Source organism: Gracilinanus agilis, chromosome 5 (genome assembly GCF_016433145.1).
Source record: "Gracilinanus agilis isolate LMUSP501 chromosome 5, AgileGrace, whole genome shotgun sequence".
Classification (NCBI taxonomy): Eukaryota; Metazoa; Chordata; class Mammalia; order Didelphimorphia; family Didelphidae; genus Gracilinanus; species Gracilinanus agilis.
Genome location: NC_058134.1, coordinates 170,315,121 through 170,333,001, shown reverse-complemented (window position 1 = coordinate 170,333,001; position 17,881 = coordinate 170,315,121). Strand labels below are relative to the sequence as shown.

At 33.7% G+C, this 17,881-nt stretch overlaps 1 protein-coding gene across 2 annotated transcripts in view; it reads left to right on the top strand.

Annotated features, from left to right (window-relative positions):
• PRPF18 (pre-mRNA processing factor 18) overlaps positions 1-17,881 on the top strand; it is a 47,734-nt gene that overhangs the window by 10,181 nt on the left and 19,672 nt on the right. Inside the window, exons 2-7 of one of the 2 annotated variants that reach the window (XM_044677692.1) lie at positions 4,432-4,509; positions 4,730-4,756; positions 10,258-10,362; positions 13,182-13,295; positions 15,374-15,520; positions 16,045-16,113. In XM_044677692.1, coding sequence (XP_044533627.1) covers positions 4,432-4,509; positions 4,730-4,756; positions 10,258-10,362; positions 13,182-13,295; positions 15,374-15,520; positions 16,045-16,113 — 540 coding nt within the window. The remainder of the gene's footprint in view (positions 1-4,431; positions 4,510-4,729; positions 4,757-10,257; positions 10,363-13,181; positions 13,296-15,373; positions 15,521-16,044; positions 16,114-17,881) is intronic. The other variant, XM_044677693.1, reaches the window with a different exon arrangement.

Genomic DNA, 17,881 nt, shown 5'->3' with positions numbered 1-17,881 from the left:
CTGTTTAAATATCCTGCTGTCACTTGTTTACATATACTATGTCGAAGAAAGTATTTCTTTGCTAGTAGATTGACTGAATTTTATGACCTCATGGTTGATGATGCCTATTTGTAAACATAGCTTTATGGATCAGAGATATAACTGCTCAATTAGAATGGAATGTTTGAGGAAGATTTTAAGTGTTGCAGCTGTAAGAAATAATTCTATATATTCCATAAGATCATAATATACTAAATTTATATTGTGCCTTATACATCTGGAGAGAAAAATTCTACCTATCTTTAGTACTTTTGATTAGCATTTTAAAGAACAGTTTTTTTTCCCACACAATAGCATAATACTGTGGAAGAAAACAATGATTTTGGAGTCAAAGACCTGTTTTCAAATTTTAGTTCTACTGCTTATAGTACCTGTGTATTACCTGAGGAAAGTTAGTTAACCTTTGTTGGTCTCAGTTTCCTCTTCTTTAAAATGAGGGATTTAGAATAGATTTCTTTGTGGTTCTTTCCTGCTTTAAATATTGATCGTATAATCCTGTTTTTAGTGGGCAGCTGGATAGCTCAGTGGATTGAGAGTCAAGCCTAAAGACGGGAGGTCCTAGATTCAAATCTGGCCTCAGACACTTCCCAGCTGTGTGCCCGTGGGCAAGTCACTTGACCCCCATTGCCTACCCTTACCACTCTTCTGCCTTGGAGCCAATATACAGTATTGACTCCAAGATGGAAGGTAAGGGTTTAAAAAAATAAAAATAAAAATAATCCTGTTTTTATTTTAGTTCCATCATGAAAGGTCCCATAAAGTGACAGAATTATTTTCTTCTGGATTTTTTGGAAAAGGTTTGGTGTATTCCTAGTGCTTATGCTTTGGGTTTTGATATTTAAAGAAATCCCTCTCTTCCTGTACTTTGTAGGGTTTTTAATATAAAAGTGTTTTCCTTGGTCAGAGGTTTTTTTTGCATCTATTGAGACAATCATGTTATTTTAGATATTTTGTTTTTTATATGAATAAATATGTTGATTGTTTCCCAAATATTGAACCATCCTTGCAATCCTAGTATAAATTGCACTTGATCTTATGATTTCTTGGATAAATAGCTATAGACTCTTTGATAAGATTTTATCAATCTTCAAATAACCCAGTTTTAGTTTTAATTTCAGGGAGGGGGGTTATTTCTAATTTATCTCTTTCTCCTCTAATTTTTGATATCTCCCCTTTTGTGCTTATTTTAAGTTAGTTCAGTTGTTGGGCTTTAACATTTTTTAATGTATATAGAGTTCATTAATCCTCTCTTTTACATAATGATCAATTATTTCTAAGATTCATTCTTTAGTACACTCATTATTTAAGATTTCATCGTTAAGTCTACATTTGGGTCTGTATCTTTTTTTAAACTTATACTGGTTTATTGTATAAGGGTTATGCCAGTATAATACAGTTTCCTTGTTTATCCCTCTTTATTTTACAAACTTTTTTTTTGTCAGATTGTATGATTGCAACTTTTACTTTTTTGGGGGGTTTAACTTGTTGCATAGAAATTTTTTTTCTCCATCCCCTCAGTTCTGTTTTGCATATGTCCATGTTTTTAAAATATGTTTCTTGTAAGCAATAAATTGTAGGTCTTTGTTTTCTTATTGAATCTATCACTTTTTTGTTATATTAATTCAAATTTAAAATTGAGTTATATTTACATTTTTCTCCATCTTTAATTTTTTTAAGTTATTATTCCCTCCTCCCCGCCCCCACTTCTGCTATAGACCCAGTATTATATCCTTTCTATTACTTTACTAGCATCTTTTTGTAAGATGGCCCTTTCCCCACTGACTCTTGTCACTGCTGATCCTCTACTCTTATTTGTAACTCCTTTCTATTTGGGGTTTTTAGTCCTTTTCTTTCTTATGCTTTTATCTGATTATATAATTCTTCTCTCCTTTTTTCCCCTCTCAGTTGAGTAGATTTGCCCTTCCTCTCTTCCTCTTCAACTGTTCTTATTCATTTGTTTTGTTTTCATTTCTCAGCAGTCCTTTTCAAAAAAATTTCTCTCACACTCATTATCTTTCTTCCTTTTCTCTCTGATTCATGAGTCCTATGATTATCTGGTCTTTTTCTTTTCTCTGTGTATTCTTCATTCAGTCAAAACTTCTAAAATATCCATTCTTCCTAGAGAAGAGAGCTTGTCCCATGGATTCCCTTTTTCCATTGTGTCTCACTCCCAATTATGAGGACACTGCCCTATGATAAGACCCTCCCCTATAGGTCCTTCATTATGCAAACTATTCCTGATCTATGCCGTCTCCTGGATACCTTTCCCTCCCATTTGCCACACAATCTCTTCCTCCAGGAGTTTTAATACCTCCTCTCTTCCCATGTAGGACTACTAGGATTTTAAAGCACCAAATTTCTGGGGCCATAACTATAAATTCTCATCTCCCTTTAAAGACCATCTCTCTTTACTCATAGAAGCATTCATTATTGTAATCCCAACACTAAAACAATATAATCAATGTATATATANTGGCCCAGGAGTGGTAAGGGTGGGCAGTAGGGGTCAAGTGACTTGCCCAAGGTCACACAGCTGGAAGTGTCCGAGGCCAGACTTGAACCTAGGACCTCCAGTCTCTAGGCCTGGCTCTCAATCCACTGAGCCACTCAGCTGCCCCGTCTTACATCTTACTCCCTAATAATTACTATTTGAATCAGTGCCACTAGCATTCTGGCTGTCCTACAAACAAGACACTCCATCTTTCAGCTCCAGACATTCTCTCTAGCTCTTCTGCATGCCTGGAGTGCTCTGCCTCCTCCACTCAGAATGTTGCCCTCTCTGACATCTGTGAAGTCCCAACCAAGATTCAGCCTTCTACAGGAAGCCTTTCCCCAACCCCTCTTAATTCTAGTGTCTTATTTTGGTTAATTATCTCCTATTTATCATATATATATATATATATATATATACACACATGTACATATACATATATATGCATATATATATGAAATATTTGTTTGCTTGTTATCTTTCCCATTAGATTGTAAATTCCTTGAGAGCAGAGACTGTGTTTTGTCCCCCTTTTTTTTTATATCCCCAGTGCTTGACCAGTAATAGGCACTTAAAAAATGTTTATTGAACGAATGGATGGAATCAAGAGAGACATAGGATGGTATCCTGACATGTAACACTTTTGGTGCGACCTGGAGCAAGTCATTTCACTTTTCAATACCTCAGGTTCCTTTCTTATTCACTTTTATTACTGGTGGGCAACAGGAAGGAGTTTGAAGAAATGGAATAGAGGAAGAATCTTCCCAAAGTGATGCTTCTGGAAGATTTCCTTGTATGGTGGTTAAGACAGTGCTCAATTATGGAAGAGGGGTTATGTATTATTAAATTAAAATATAAGTTTATCATGTTAGCCATATTCTAGGGAATATGATAGATTTCACAGAACACAGTTGACATCTCTGTTTGTCCTTGATTCTGGTCATGCAGAAACATTGAAAAAATGCCACATGAAGTCATTCTGTGNTATATATATATACACACATGTACATATACATATATATACACTAAGGCCTAGGGGAGTTGGTTACTGTCTACTAGATTTGGAGCTAGAACATTCCTCAGATTTGATCTCTGGCTCTGTCACTTATTCATGTAGCATCTCTGGATCTCAGTTTCCTCATTTTTAAATGAGCACTTTGTATTAGATGATCTCTAAACGTCCTTCTAGCTAAAAATCCAAGATCCTGTCAACATATATCCAATAGGAAGAGCTGTGACTAGAAACCAGGCCCTACATATAGTTGCTGTAGAAAAAAAAAAAAAGGTAAGTTTGGGGGTAGTATGAAAAGAACTGCTTGTTGTCCATTTCTCTTTTCAACCACATCAGATTTGAAGCATATTTCATAACATCAAATCCTATTACAGCACCATTCTAGCAATCCGCAACAAAAACTATTCCCTAGACACAGTCTATAAGCCATATTTATTTTCAGACTCAATAGTATTCTAAATGGCAAAAAAGAATTTGGACAGTCCCTTGGAGATTATCGTATTGGATTGTAACATGTACAATATATATATACCATATGTTATTTGTGACCATGTGAGTTAGCTGGGAATAGTAATTTTAACTATCCCATTATGTTTGATCAATCATGAATCATTTTTTCAAAGGTTGTCTTTTAAATAAAACAACATCAAATTAAATAAAAGAAGATAAAATCTGCGTTCCATTCTCTTGGCTTTATTTCCTAAAGAACACATACAAAAATGCTATTACTTTTTCATACATCAGTGCTTTGAAAATTGGCAGAATCTACTTACTTGCTAGACATTGATGGAATTGAAGCATTGGGACAATTTTTAGACCTTTGGGATTGGCACCAGGACAGGAAATGTTGCCTAAGAGTTATAGTAACCCATTTATTTCTTTCTATTAGGAAAGTAAAAGATACTTCAAACGTAGTGAACTTGCCAAAAAAGAAGAGGAGGCATACTTTGAAAGATGTGGCTACAAGGTATGAATAATTTTTTTGCCCAGACTAATGGTTTCATCATGAAGGGAATTCCCAGTGAGGAATCTCCCTCTACCAGTGTATATCATAATCTATTATACAACTTATAACCTTAGAGAGTTATTAAAAATTGTATGTTTATGAGTTTTTAAACATGTTTAGATATTGTTAAAATGACAATAAATTGTTGTTCTCTGTTCAATTTGTCATTGTTATACATTAGCCTGTAAATGAGAAGCCAACTGGAGAGGTATGAGTTTTTGATGTATGTTTTTTTAAAGCATTTTTAAATGCAGGAAGAACATGCATGATATTTGGCTTTGGAATTTGTGTTATGGTTTGGCTTTTTGTGAATAGCATGAAATGGCTTGAGATCAAAGCTTGAATTTTCTTTTTAAAATTTTGCCTTTTTTCTGTGGACATGAGTACTGGATCTGATACTGGGCCATGTTAATCTCTATCTCAAATATTACTGCTATCCCCAAATTAATCAAAAGCAAAACATAATATTCTAAAAAAAAGTTAAAAATTTGATAGATATATCATTTATTCTGCTTTTAGGCAGATGTTTTATAGTATTAATAACTTTATTTGGCCATGAAGATCCAGTGCATGAAAAATGGTGCCACATAGCATTTATGTGCCTTTGTTCAATAAGACAACACATTTCAAGCACTAATCTGAAATTCTCTGCACTTTTGAAACAAAAGAGGTATTAGGAAGACCTTATTGATATTTCCTGGAAGCATGAAAGAAATTGTCTTTGAATTTATCTTGTTGACAGGGTTAACTTTTGGGGGGGTTGGGAGGAGTTATGGTAAAAGTGTGCTACAAGACTTTCTATAGCCAAGGCAGTTTTTCTTCTAAAGTTAAAGAATCTTTTGGAAGAATTTCACTTAGTTTTCTCCTAGGTTTCAGTTTTAGTTATTAAAATGTATTTGCCATTATGCATGTAATATAGGGAGAAAGACTTCTGGAAAGCAAATTCTTATTTTAGTATTTTGAAGGCAGCATGAGGAATGCACACAGCTTGTATGTGCTTTCAGCTTTTCTGGTAGCGTTTGGAAAGAGGATTGATATTTAACAAGAAAATAGTTGGGTTTCTAAGAGCATCAAACAGCAAGCACTATTTGAATTCTTTTTTTTTTTTTTTTTGGTCTATGTGTTGATTTCCTTTGTTCTTTGTGTAGGAAATTAAGTAGTAAGTATTGAATTATTTTTTTTTTTGCCAATTCCAATTGCTCTGATTTAGACTTGATTCAAGGAAGCATTCACTGTGTGTTTAGTCCATTTTCTCATGCCCTTCCAGATTCCCCATGGCCCTTTTGAGCTTAATGAAGTAAGGGAAAATATTTTTAAAATATGAGATGCTTTTGCTTAGATAATTTTAGTGATGTGTAAGTGATTTCCTTGCTTGTGAAGAGAGAGCACTGAAGCAAGATAATTACTGGAAAGATATTGCTTGTAACTTTGAGCTCAGTTGACAAAATGTCTCAGATCTTTTCCCCAGAGCTATTAGCTGTCATTTTATAATAAAAAAATAAGCTTTTTGCTTTGCAGTTTGTGAATACTTTTTTGGACCTGGGGAATATCCATCTCTGTTCCTAACTAGGAAGCAGAGGCCTGACTTTCTAAAGAGCTTTTTAATTTTTTCCTTTTTCAAGTAGTGGAAATAGTAGCTACTTTTCTAGAAATAGTATTCCTTTCTTATTGATAGAATCATAAATTTAGAGGTGAAATGGATATTTTAAAGTCCAACACCTTATTTTACAGATGATGAGACTGAGAATCAGGTATAATAATTTGCTCAAGATCCAGCACTCTCTATACACCATTCCTAGATTCATGGCATCTCACTTTATTAACTAGCATACTCTGATCTATATCTTTACTCCACCTCAGTTATAGCCAGGAATAGTCAAGTCTTTGATTTATCAACATTCATAATCATCCAGCACTCAAATTCCATTTTTTGATCACAGCCTACTAGCCCATCCATCTCTGTCTTCTGCCTTATTCCTCCTAAACTTATTTTCATCATCACTCTTAGTTATTACTGCACTTCTCCCTACTCTTCCAATCAATTCTGTAGCACTGAAAAATTAATATTATGCCAAATGTAATATTTACAAATTGGTTTGGAAATATAGTATTAGTTTTAAAAAAAAAGATTATTGTGGTCACCGTTTATAAAATAATTAACCCTTAAGTCACAAGGATGATAGTAACTTTTAACAATATAATTTAAATATAAATAATAGTCTAAGAAAGAAAGGAGGGAAGGAAAAAAAATTTCCTAGCCTATACCCTAATCTTACCAGCCCACAGGAGTGTCTTCTGCCATAGCTACCAACACCGGATCAAAGAATGACCCTTAGCCAAAGACCTTCAGAGAAGGTCCTCCTCCTCTCCGATCTCATTTTTTGTAGTCCTTTTTCTCCACGTCACTTCCTTTCCCTCTGTGCTGGTCTATCACATCTCAGGAACCAATCAAAGTCTCTCTGTTTGGAGCTTTCCAGTCAAGCTAATGGGCTGGTTCGAATAAGCAGAAAGTTCACAACCCAGGGAGGAAGGGGTTCTCTTTACAATACCCAATCCTCACCATCTGTTATTTTCTTCCTAGTCTTGACCCTGTAGTTGAAACTGTTTAACTAGATCAGTGATTCCCAAAGTGGGTGCCACCGCCCCCTGGTGGGTGCTGCAGCGATCCAGGGGAGCAGTGATGGCCACAGGTGCATTTATCTTTCCTTTTAATTGCTATTAAAATTTTTAAAAAAAAATTAATTTCCAGGGGGCTAAGTAATATTTTTTTCTAGAAAGGGGGCAGTAGGCCAAAAAAGTTTGGGAACCACTAAACTAGACACTTTTCTTGAATCCTTTGTCCTGCTGTTTATACCTTCCCAAACCCCAATTTTGCTTACCATTCACTTTCTTTCCTTCTCTTCAGATACTGTTGAATGCCATTTGAATAAGTCACATAACAATGCCCCATGGGCCCACTACTGATTTATTCTCTCAACTGATCCTTCACAACTACATGGAAATCCTTTTATTCTTTTCCTAGATCAGTTGCATTCCCCACAATGGCCGTTCCAAACCTTTTTAAGTCTTCTGCATTATCCTTTGTTGGTCACTTTTAGCAAATAACTGTACTTCTTACTTACTGAAAAATTTGGAGCCATCTATTATCATGAGCTCCCTCTTTATTTCCTGTTCTGTACCTCAAATCCTTCCACATTCCTGCCTCTTCTGCTCCAGTCTATGACAGTCATACCCATTTTCCTTGCCATGTTAAGCCTTTCAACTTGTGCCATTGATCCTATTTACTTTTATCTCTTTTAAGAGTTGGTCACAGGGATGATGTCATTTCTTATTTTGCTTTTCCCTTATATACTGGCCCCCATTCTTTTATCTATAGATATGCCCAGATCTCCTCTATCCTTAAAAAAAAATCCTCTTAAATTTGTTATCCATTGAAGCCATCATCTTATTGCTTTTACCTTTCATGGCAAACTCTAGAGAGCTACCTAGACTTATTGCCTTCATTGCTTCACTTACTGTTTACCATTCAATTGAAACTTCTTTTTCCAAAATTACCAACAATTTTAAAATTGCTAAACCTTATAGCCTTTTCTTTTTAAAACCCTTATCTTATGATTTAAATTAATATTAAGTATTGGTTTCAAGACCAAAGAAGAGGAGTAAGGGTTAGGCAATGGGGGTTAAATGGTTTACACAGGGCCATACAACTAAGAAGTGTCTGAGGTCAGATTTGAACCCAGGATCTCCCATCTTTAGGCCTGACTTTCTATCCACTGAGTGACCTTGCTTTTCCTACCCTTTTCTTTCTTTAAACAAAAAATTTTATTACTATTATTTTCTTGTTTAAATACCAGTGTCAATTTCTATTGACACTTTTCCCCACCTTCCATCCTTCTATCTTTCTGCCTCATACAACATTTACTTATAACTGATAAATGTAATCAGGCAAAGCAAGTCAATATATTGGCCATGTTTGAAAATGTACACTTATTCCCAAAGCTATATAAACTACCACCTCAGTGCTGAGAGTCAAGAGACTTTTTCATTCCTCATTCTTTTTTAACTTTCTCTAGCTTTTGACACAATTAACCACCTAGATATTTTATCCTCCTTTATCATCTATGCTTTTCTGGCCCTCTTACTTGACTACTGATCTGACTGTTCATTTTTAGTTTCATTTGCTGGATCATAATACATTTTCTGTCTTTTAAATGTGGTTATCTCTATAGCCTAGTCATGGTCCCTCCTCTTCTCTTTTCATGATCCCATCATCTTCCCTCTATACTCAGTCATTACTCCTCTACAAATAGTCTCCAGAATTTATGTATAAACCCCAGGTTCTTCTTTGCACACCAATTCCACATTAACAACTTCCTAGTGGATACCCCTCTGCCAATATATATCTTTAGTATCTCAGACCCTATCTAGCATCTACAAAAAAAATCTCCCCTAAGCTTACCCCTCCTCCAAACTTCAATTGAACTCATCACCTTTCTTCTAGTAACTTGAGTTTGCACTTTGGGAGGTCCTTGAGTCTTCTCTCTTTACCTGTCATATCTAATTAGTTGCCATGCCTTGTTGATTCTGCCTTGATAATATCTCTTGTGACACTCCTCCCCATATCTCCACTCACACAGTCACTTAATTCAGTAGTTCATTGCCTTTTACTTCAATAATTATACCTTCCCAATTTGTATTTCTACCCACCACTCTTTTCTGTCTCCAACCCGTCTTCCACACAGTTACTAAAATAATTTTCTTCAATCACTTCTCTGCTCAAAAACTTTTGTCAGCTCCTTATTTCTTCTAAGATAAAATATGAACTTCATCTTGACAATTAAAAACCTTCACAATTTGACTCCACCTTAATTTTCCTCATCTGTGAAAAGAGTTGTTTTCCAGAACTGAACTTTGGAAAAGAAGCTCAAATCTGTGAATGCATTTTCCTTGATTCTTTAGAAGAGGAAGAACATTTACCCATCTGGCATGAATAAATTGGCAGTTTTAATAACAGTTCTTTTAACATTCTCCAGAATTGATAACTGCAAGAATGTTTACTTGAAACAGATCTACAACTCTTGGGCATTTATCTAGATATGCAACAGTGGTCTCTGTGTATTGCTACTGTTGGAAATAATTTTTTAAAGAAAAAAAAATGTTCATGTCTTTACTGGCCACTTCTTTTTATAGAATATTTGACTTTCCTTATTGTTTAGGCTAGTACAAGGTAAAAATGTATTGGATAGGATGGTGACATTTGCTGAGTCGTACATCTGTAGCAACAGAAATAGGACAGTTGATCACCTTATAAGGGTAGTTCATTTATTCTTTAGAATTTTTTGACTGGAACAAATCTTACTAAATTTTATTTGGAAAAAAAAATCACTTCTGCATAGAGAAAGTTCAAAGTTTTGGCTTTTTTTCATTTTTTTTTTTTTTTTTTACATTTTGGGGATATATTGTTACATGCCATTTTTTTGTATCATGAATGCCTTCTATGCGTGTGCAGTCTTTATAGCTTCACTTAGATTGATAAATTTGATGTCTTTTACCATGAAACACTTAAGACGCATGTTCATTTCTTGATTCCTTCTTCAGAAGAGCATCTAAAAAAAAAAAAAAACAAATTTTTTTCAGTGAGATTTATATTTAATTTCAAGACTGATTAAACTGTAGAATTTTTTGTAAACTGAGTTTCCTTTTGCTTAGGTACAGCCAAAAGAGGAGGATCAGAAACCATTAGCTTCATCCAATCCAGTATTAGAACTGGAACTGGCGGAAGAAAAATTGCCCATGACTCTTTCAAGGCAAGAGGTAAGATTAAATGTTAATCTGTAACAAAATGTGGTGTGTTTTAATGTTTCTTTTCTGTGTTTCTATTTATCTTCAGCTTCACCTAGCAGGTTACATATATTTAATCCAGTATCAGTTGTCTGATAGAAATCTCATGCAGCCAAGAAAAACATGAGGCTTAAATCAATAGTTGGCTTTCAGGATGATGAATTTTTCAGTTGCAACAACTCTTGAAGATCTACTAAGTCATAGTTGGATTATAGTTTGTGTTGGTACAGGGGAAGGAAATACAATCATCAAAATCACAGATCTATTAAGGTTTCAAGATTAATTAAATTAATTGGTTTTCCTTCTTGATACCAATTGTCTGAATCCTTTCATATAAAATATGAATGGTCATGATTTTAATCTCATTCTGAATTAAATAAAACTTTCCAATTTATGTGCACTTTGCTTGAATCCAACCATTTACAAAATTATATTCAACTGATAATAGTTCATGTTTGAAAACACTTCAGTTTATAAAGCACTTCGTTACAATAACCCTATGTGGATAAGTGTAAGTATTAGTCCCATTTAATAGCTGAAGAAATTGAAGTTCAGAAGGTTAAGTGACTTATCCTAGAATCTGAGAACTGTTAGGGATTGGGACCAATAGGATGTTCTTTCCACTATACTAAATCAACATTTTATAGTTATATGTTTCCTCCTCAGTTTTTTAACCCCTATACCTTTACTTATCTACTCTTCTGATATTCTTTTATAAATTCTAATTTTGTGTATTTTTGTATTATTTCTCAAGCTATATACAGGCATATATACATCTGTGTTGTTCCTTTTTCTCACACTTGATAGAACTCAGTTCTGGCTACCTTCTTTATGTCCTTATCCCATACATTTTGACCACAGTACTATTCCGTTTTTAAATCTGACAGACTCTTTTATCAACAGTTATATTTCTGGTTTTTTGGATAAACCATCATATTTGTAGGAACTTAGTAGTTTTGTTTCTCCACATTTTTTTTTTTTTTAGTTGAAGGGATACTTTCATATAAACATTGAGTTACTTTGCAGTTCTTTCTCCTTATAATTGTCATTAAGGGCTAAAACTTTGCTTTTAACCATTGCAAAACCACAAATCAAACTGTGCTGGATTTTTGATAGAATATAGAGGAAAATATAATACCTACACTTAGGAACTGCAGCTCAAGGATTTGGTATTCAGCTACTCAAGAGTGGAGCTAATGCAGGCTGGGAGTATTAGGCACCCAAATTTTGGAGTATAGCTATGATGTATCATGTTATAACATATGATATTTATGTCCTAATTAGTGAAAGAAGCACCAAATAAGTAACCAAGAACTCATGCACTATAATTAATATTCTGTGCTTCCTTGTCTAACTTAGCTATTTAGCATTGAAATTTTTGTCTAAATGAAATCAGAACAATTGCAACATTCTAGAGCTGAAAGGAATCTGGAAGTTTGTAGGTAAATAGTCTTATTTATTTTTAAATTAAACTTTATCTTTTCAGTTATCAAGTCTTTATTTTTCTTCCTACAACTGAAAGAAAAAGCAAACTCTTGTAATAAATATGCAGTCTTATGAAACATTCTTTTATTGATCTCACTATCAAAGTGGGTTGCTTACTTCATCATGAATCCTCAGGAATTAAAACTGATCATTGTTCTGATCACAGTTTCTATATCTTTCAGTTTTTTGTCTACGTTGTTGTTTTTATTGTAGGAATTGTTCTCCTGGTTCTTATAACTTTCCTTTGTATTAGTTCATACAGATCATCTCAGATTTTTCTGAAAATATCTTTCATAATTTTTATAGCAGAATTATATAATTATATTTATATGTCATAATTTGCCCTGCCATTGCCCAATCAATGGGTATCTCTTTAGTTTCCAGTTTATTTTCACTACAAAAAAGAATGTTTATGAATATTTTTATACAAACAGAAACCTTTTCCTTGTTTTTGAATCTTGATGGAGCATTGTCCACTATGTAGGGGTATCAGTAGTAAATGGTATCAGTGGGCCAAAGCGTTTGCATAGTTCAGTTACTTTTTGGGAATAGTTTCAAATTGCTTTATAAAATGTCGAGGCCCATTTTTATCTCCTTAGTAAAGTCTCTGTACTTGGAAAACTTTTCATACAATCTGGATATCTTGAATATTGAAAGTGGTGATTTATTAAAAATGCTAATAATAAATTTTTAGTGAACCATTGTTATGTCTGGATAATTGTGAGTAATATTTTAGTCCATGATAATGGTCTAGTTCAGTATAATTTATTGGTAAGAACTGCAGAATATTTTTATCGTCTATTTATAGTGTGGGAAGGTTTGTCAGTTCCTCAAAGATTGTGAATTGAGTAATCAGATTATGCATTCCTACATATTTGATAGGTACTACATTTTTATAATCTGCAAAAAAATGTGTTGCACTCAAGTGCTTCCTTATAGCATTATTATTGTTAATTTTTGGATTGGATCTGTTATTTCATCCATATAGGAACTTCCTAGGAAGAGGAAACTTCTTCCGCCAAGGCAAATTGGAAACTAATCCATAACTTAAAGTCTTTTAAGAGTTGCCTGGACATTTAGAAGTTAAGTAACTTGCCCAGGATTGCATGTGTTATAGAGACAGAACTTGAAATGAGTTTTGCTTAACTATAAGACCTGTTCTCTGTTTACTATGCCACAGCCTAACATTTTTAAAAATTTTATTTTATTTTTAGATAAGTTTTGCTTAAGAAATTTATCCCCTTTTCTTAAAAACTTAAGTGATGTATAAAAGTTGAAGAGGTTTTTTCCCCTTTGCCTTTTTTTAGGTCATCAGGCGGCTGAGAGAAAGAGGAGAACCAGTTAGATTGTTTGGAGAAACAGATTATGATGCATTTCAGCGATTAAGAAAGATAGAGATTCTCACACCAGAGGTTAACAAGGTAAGTTGGCAGGTGTGAACCAAATAAATTCTAGTATTCTATATATAAAAAATGGGTTGTATGGACAGAATAGAGTAATGTACATAGTGTATAAAACTGTGCTGTCATATATACATTAAGATCACCAGGTCATTACTGGCAAATCTGATCATGGCAATGGCTCTGAGACTAAAATCAGATTATTTCCCTGGTCCTATCTTTACTCTATAGGCAGCTCTAGAGCATCACAGTGATTCTTTTTTTCATCTCTAGCATCATCATCTCAGATGCTAGATCTGATCCTTTGTTAGCAGAACTGGATGTCTATTATCTACTTGCCTATTCTACTTTTGTGAAAGAATAGTGAAGTTGAATTGGATGGCTTCACATATTCTTTGCTATAACTCTCCAATTTTAGGGGGTAAGTTTGGTGCTTAGGTAGGGTAATTATGTTGTCTCCAAATAGAATAATCTTGTCCAACCTCTTAGCCCATGCAGGGCTTCCCCCCCTAAAGCATCTTAGTAGTTAATCATGCAGCCTTTGCTTGAGTACTTTTATGACAGAAAACTGATTAAAACCTGGAGGAGTTCTCTATTTTTTTTAATTTTTTTTTACTGTTTTCATCATTAAAAAATTATTCTTTGAATTGAGCAAAAATTTCCTTTCTTCTAACTTAATCGTGGGCAGCCAGGTGGGAGAGTTGATATAGCACCTGGCCTATAGTTTGGAAGACTCATCTTTTTGAGTTCAAATGTAATCAAGCACTTCCTAAATGTATGAGCCTAGGCAAGTCATTTAATCCTGTTTGCCTTAGTTTCTCATTTGTACAATGATGCAGAAAAGGAATTGGCAAACCACTTCACTATTGTTGCCAAGAAAATCCTAAATGGGATCACAAAGAGTTGGACATAAGTGAAATAACTCAGCAGCAAAAATAACTTGGTCATTTGTCTTAGTTCTCTCTTAGCTCCATAGAATAAATCAAGTCTTTATTCCAAATACCAACTTTTTATGTGTTTGAAGACAGCTCTTTTTTTCTTGAAAGCCCTCTCCCCTTGTAGCACATGCATAAACTTATACTCTTTTCTTTTTTCTGGGCTAAATAACCCCAAAACCTTTTAACCATTTCTCATATGACATAATTTGTAGACTTGTCAGCATTCTGGTTATTCTCCTATAATTTGCCATCAATACTTTTAAGATATTATAGCTTAGAACCAAATATAGTGGTACCCTGACTAGTACAGTCTACTATGAGTGTTTATTATGGACATCTTCTTTCCAGGTTATTAATTATTTGAATATAGTAATACTCTTTTGCCAAGATTATTCAAGCAGTTACAAATGCACTTGCTGTATTATTGTCATAGTTTCTCACACAAATATGCTAAAATCTATCAATATTTCAGTAGATCAAGAGTTGGGTACTCAGAGAAGAGCCCTATGACATTTAAGAGGATGGTTCTGCTTGTTTTATGAGGGGGAGGAGAAAGGAATTTGCCTGGAAAGGAGATGTGGAACTTGGGAAAATTGAGGAGAGGACAAATGCTATCTATTATCTCAGATATAGTTCTTGGTTGAAAGAGATCTCTTTGTAGGGCCAAGGTAGGTAAAATTTAAAGTAGGATATGTGTGAGAAGGCTCAATCAAGACTTTGAAGCTCTATTTCTTGGGAAATTTCTAGTACTAATTATGAAGACCTTGAAATGATGGTTTAGATTTTAGCTTTTGTGATAATTTTCCAAGTCCAGCCATCAAGCTGACATAAGCATAAATCTCTCCTGCATGAAGTGTGTGTTTGGATTGTTTAGCTATTTCTTCGAGTCCTGATAAGTTTGGAAAAGTTAACTCTGAGGAGAATAATGGTAACTGTTTTTAACAAATTTGATTCTTATTTGAATCACTTTTTTCAGTTTAGTTTATTCAAACTTTTGAATCCTGTCCTTTATTTATGTTCATTTGAAAAACACATAGAATTTGTAATTTCTAGTGTGGTTCAATTAATTTAATTAAAAAAACAAACCTGATGTTAACTAATTAAAAATTAAAGGTGAAACTTCCTTTGTGAAATTGACATTTTCTTTTTCTCTATTTTTAGGGTTTAAGGAATGACTTGAAGGCAGCTTTGGATAAGATTGATCAACAGTACCTTAATGAAATTGTTGGTGGTCAAGAACCAGGAGAAGAGGACACTCAGAATGATCTGAAAGTCCATGAAGAAAACACCACTATTGAAGAATTAGAGGTAATCTGTGTAATTTAATTGCTCTGTTGTGATTATGTATTCGCAAGGCATATGTCTTCATTTTTAACTCAGTGATTTTGATGTTCTAGAAGTATTAAATTAAGCGTTCTTGTTATTCCTTTAATAACTATTCTGGTGCTGAGGTCTAGGAGACATATCATTGTTGAAATGGCTCTCTTTAGTAAGCATTTTTCTTGTGAACCTACACATAGCATAAAAATTTGAAATGATATATGTCTTAAAATCAGCCTTGTATTTTAAGCATATTTTGTTTTAGAATTTTTAGTAGAAAATAAATTCTTTTCTATTTAATCTTGAAATTCCATCAGATTGTAAACTGAAACAATATTAAACAGACTTAGAAATATAAAGCAAACTTCCATATTTTTCTTACATTTTAGGCTTTGTGCGTGTGTATCCTGTGTGTGTGTGTGTATGCATATACATATATGTATGTATATATGTACTATGCATTTTCGCTATTGTTCATTACTGAAAATTAGGAGCACTCTTTCTTTTCTTAGGCATTGGGAGAATCCTTAGGAAAGGGGGATGATCATAAAGACATGGACATCATAACAAAATTCCTTAAGGTAAAATTCTTTTGTGCTAACAGAATGATAATACTTTGGTGGTCTTAAAACTCTCCTTTTATTCTTGGACTGTTGGGTTCTTAAGATCTGGGATGAAAATAGTCATGTATAAAAATAGTAGCTGACTTTTAAATAGTAATCTCAGGTTTACAAAGTGATTAGTTATCTTACTTTATTTTCATATCAATCTTTTTAGGTAGATCGTATTGTTATTTCCCTTCTATAGATGAAGAAACTAATGTTGAGAGAGGTTTAGTGACTTGTTCCTAAGGCATCCAGCTGTTAAGTGTTACTACATGCATGATGCAAGGATGCACTTTTCAAGAAAGCTTAATTGAAGAAAACGTATACTCCCTACTTTTATGTCATTGAATATTTTTCAAAGATGGATATATTGATGTAGATACATATACAATTGCAACAGTATGAGATAACAAGAATGAAGAATGCTATTGCTATGCAACATTATATAGTTTTTCATAAAAATGTTATGCTTTCTTATTGAAGAATGATTATCTTTTTTTTCCCCCTTAAATTGTAAAGAAGATAGGAGAAAGAATTTTGACCAAGAATCAATTCAATTTAGCTAACATTTATTAATTATGTGCTAAGCCTTATGCTAAGAATTGGGATCTTGTGGAAGAAAAGGGATTATATGGAGGAAATGCTAAGGCAGAAGGAAACTGGAAGATAGATATAGAAGGATTATATATTTTATACATAACATACACATAAGTCAGACAGACAGACAGACACTGGCCTGAAATCAGGAAAATTCATTGTCCTCAGTTCAAATGTGACCTCAGACATTCATTAGATATGTGACCCTAGGCAAGTCATGTTAGCCTATTTATCTTAGTTCCTCATCGGTAAAATGAGCTGGAGAAGAAAATGGCAAACTACTCCAGGATCTTTGTCAAGAAAACCTCAAATGGAGTCACAGTCAGATATGTCTGAGATGACTTAACAACGATAACAATATACACATACTTATGTATACATACACATATTCATATCACTAAATCTTTAAGGTTTTTGTCCTTTTCTCTGTTAATCTGTCTTTGCTGATCCCTTTGAAGGGACCTATGCTACTAGCTGAATGTTTCCTGATATTCTCAGCTTCTTTCTTTCTTTCCTTAACAGTTTTATTCTTAGCTTCCCCAAGGAATTTGGAAGCATTTATGTTTCAATCCTAAAAATACTTCTTGTATTAGAATTTAGATGAAATATCTTAACATTAACTATCTTAAATGCAACTGAAGACAGAGCATGTCTTTATCTATTTGTACATTTATATATTTTATGTGTGTGAAAAATTAATGTCTATTTCACTTGTCAACTTTTACTTTAACCTGACCTAGAATTTACTCTTGGTGTTAGTGATGCTTTTTGCAGTGTCATTATAACAGTTTTGTCATGTCACCTCTTGTTCTTGATGTGCCACTGCAAGGATTTTTTCTCCTTTATTTAGTGATTGTTGCTGCGAAGGGCTATTTGGGAATGTTGGAGGAAGGGATGGAAAAAGAAGGTTATGGTTGCATATCTTTATTTTCTTTTCTCTTTTTTGCCCTTTCTTACCTACAATTGTTAGGGTCACATCTTTTTCCCTAATCATCTAAAGTTCAAATACTCATGCTGTTGTAAGCTGTAAGTGATCACATATAACACCAATTATTATTGTGTTATTGAAAAAAGATAGTTTGTAAATGCATTACTTTCTTGGTGGAAGTCTCACAGGTTGACTTACCTTCATGAAATAGAAGTCTAA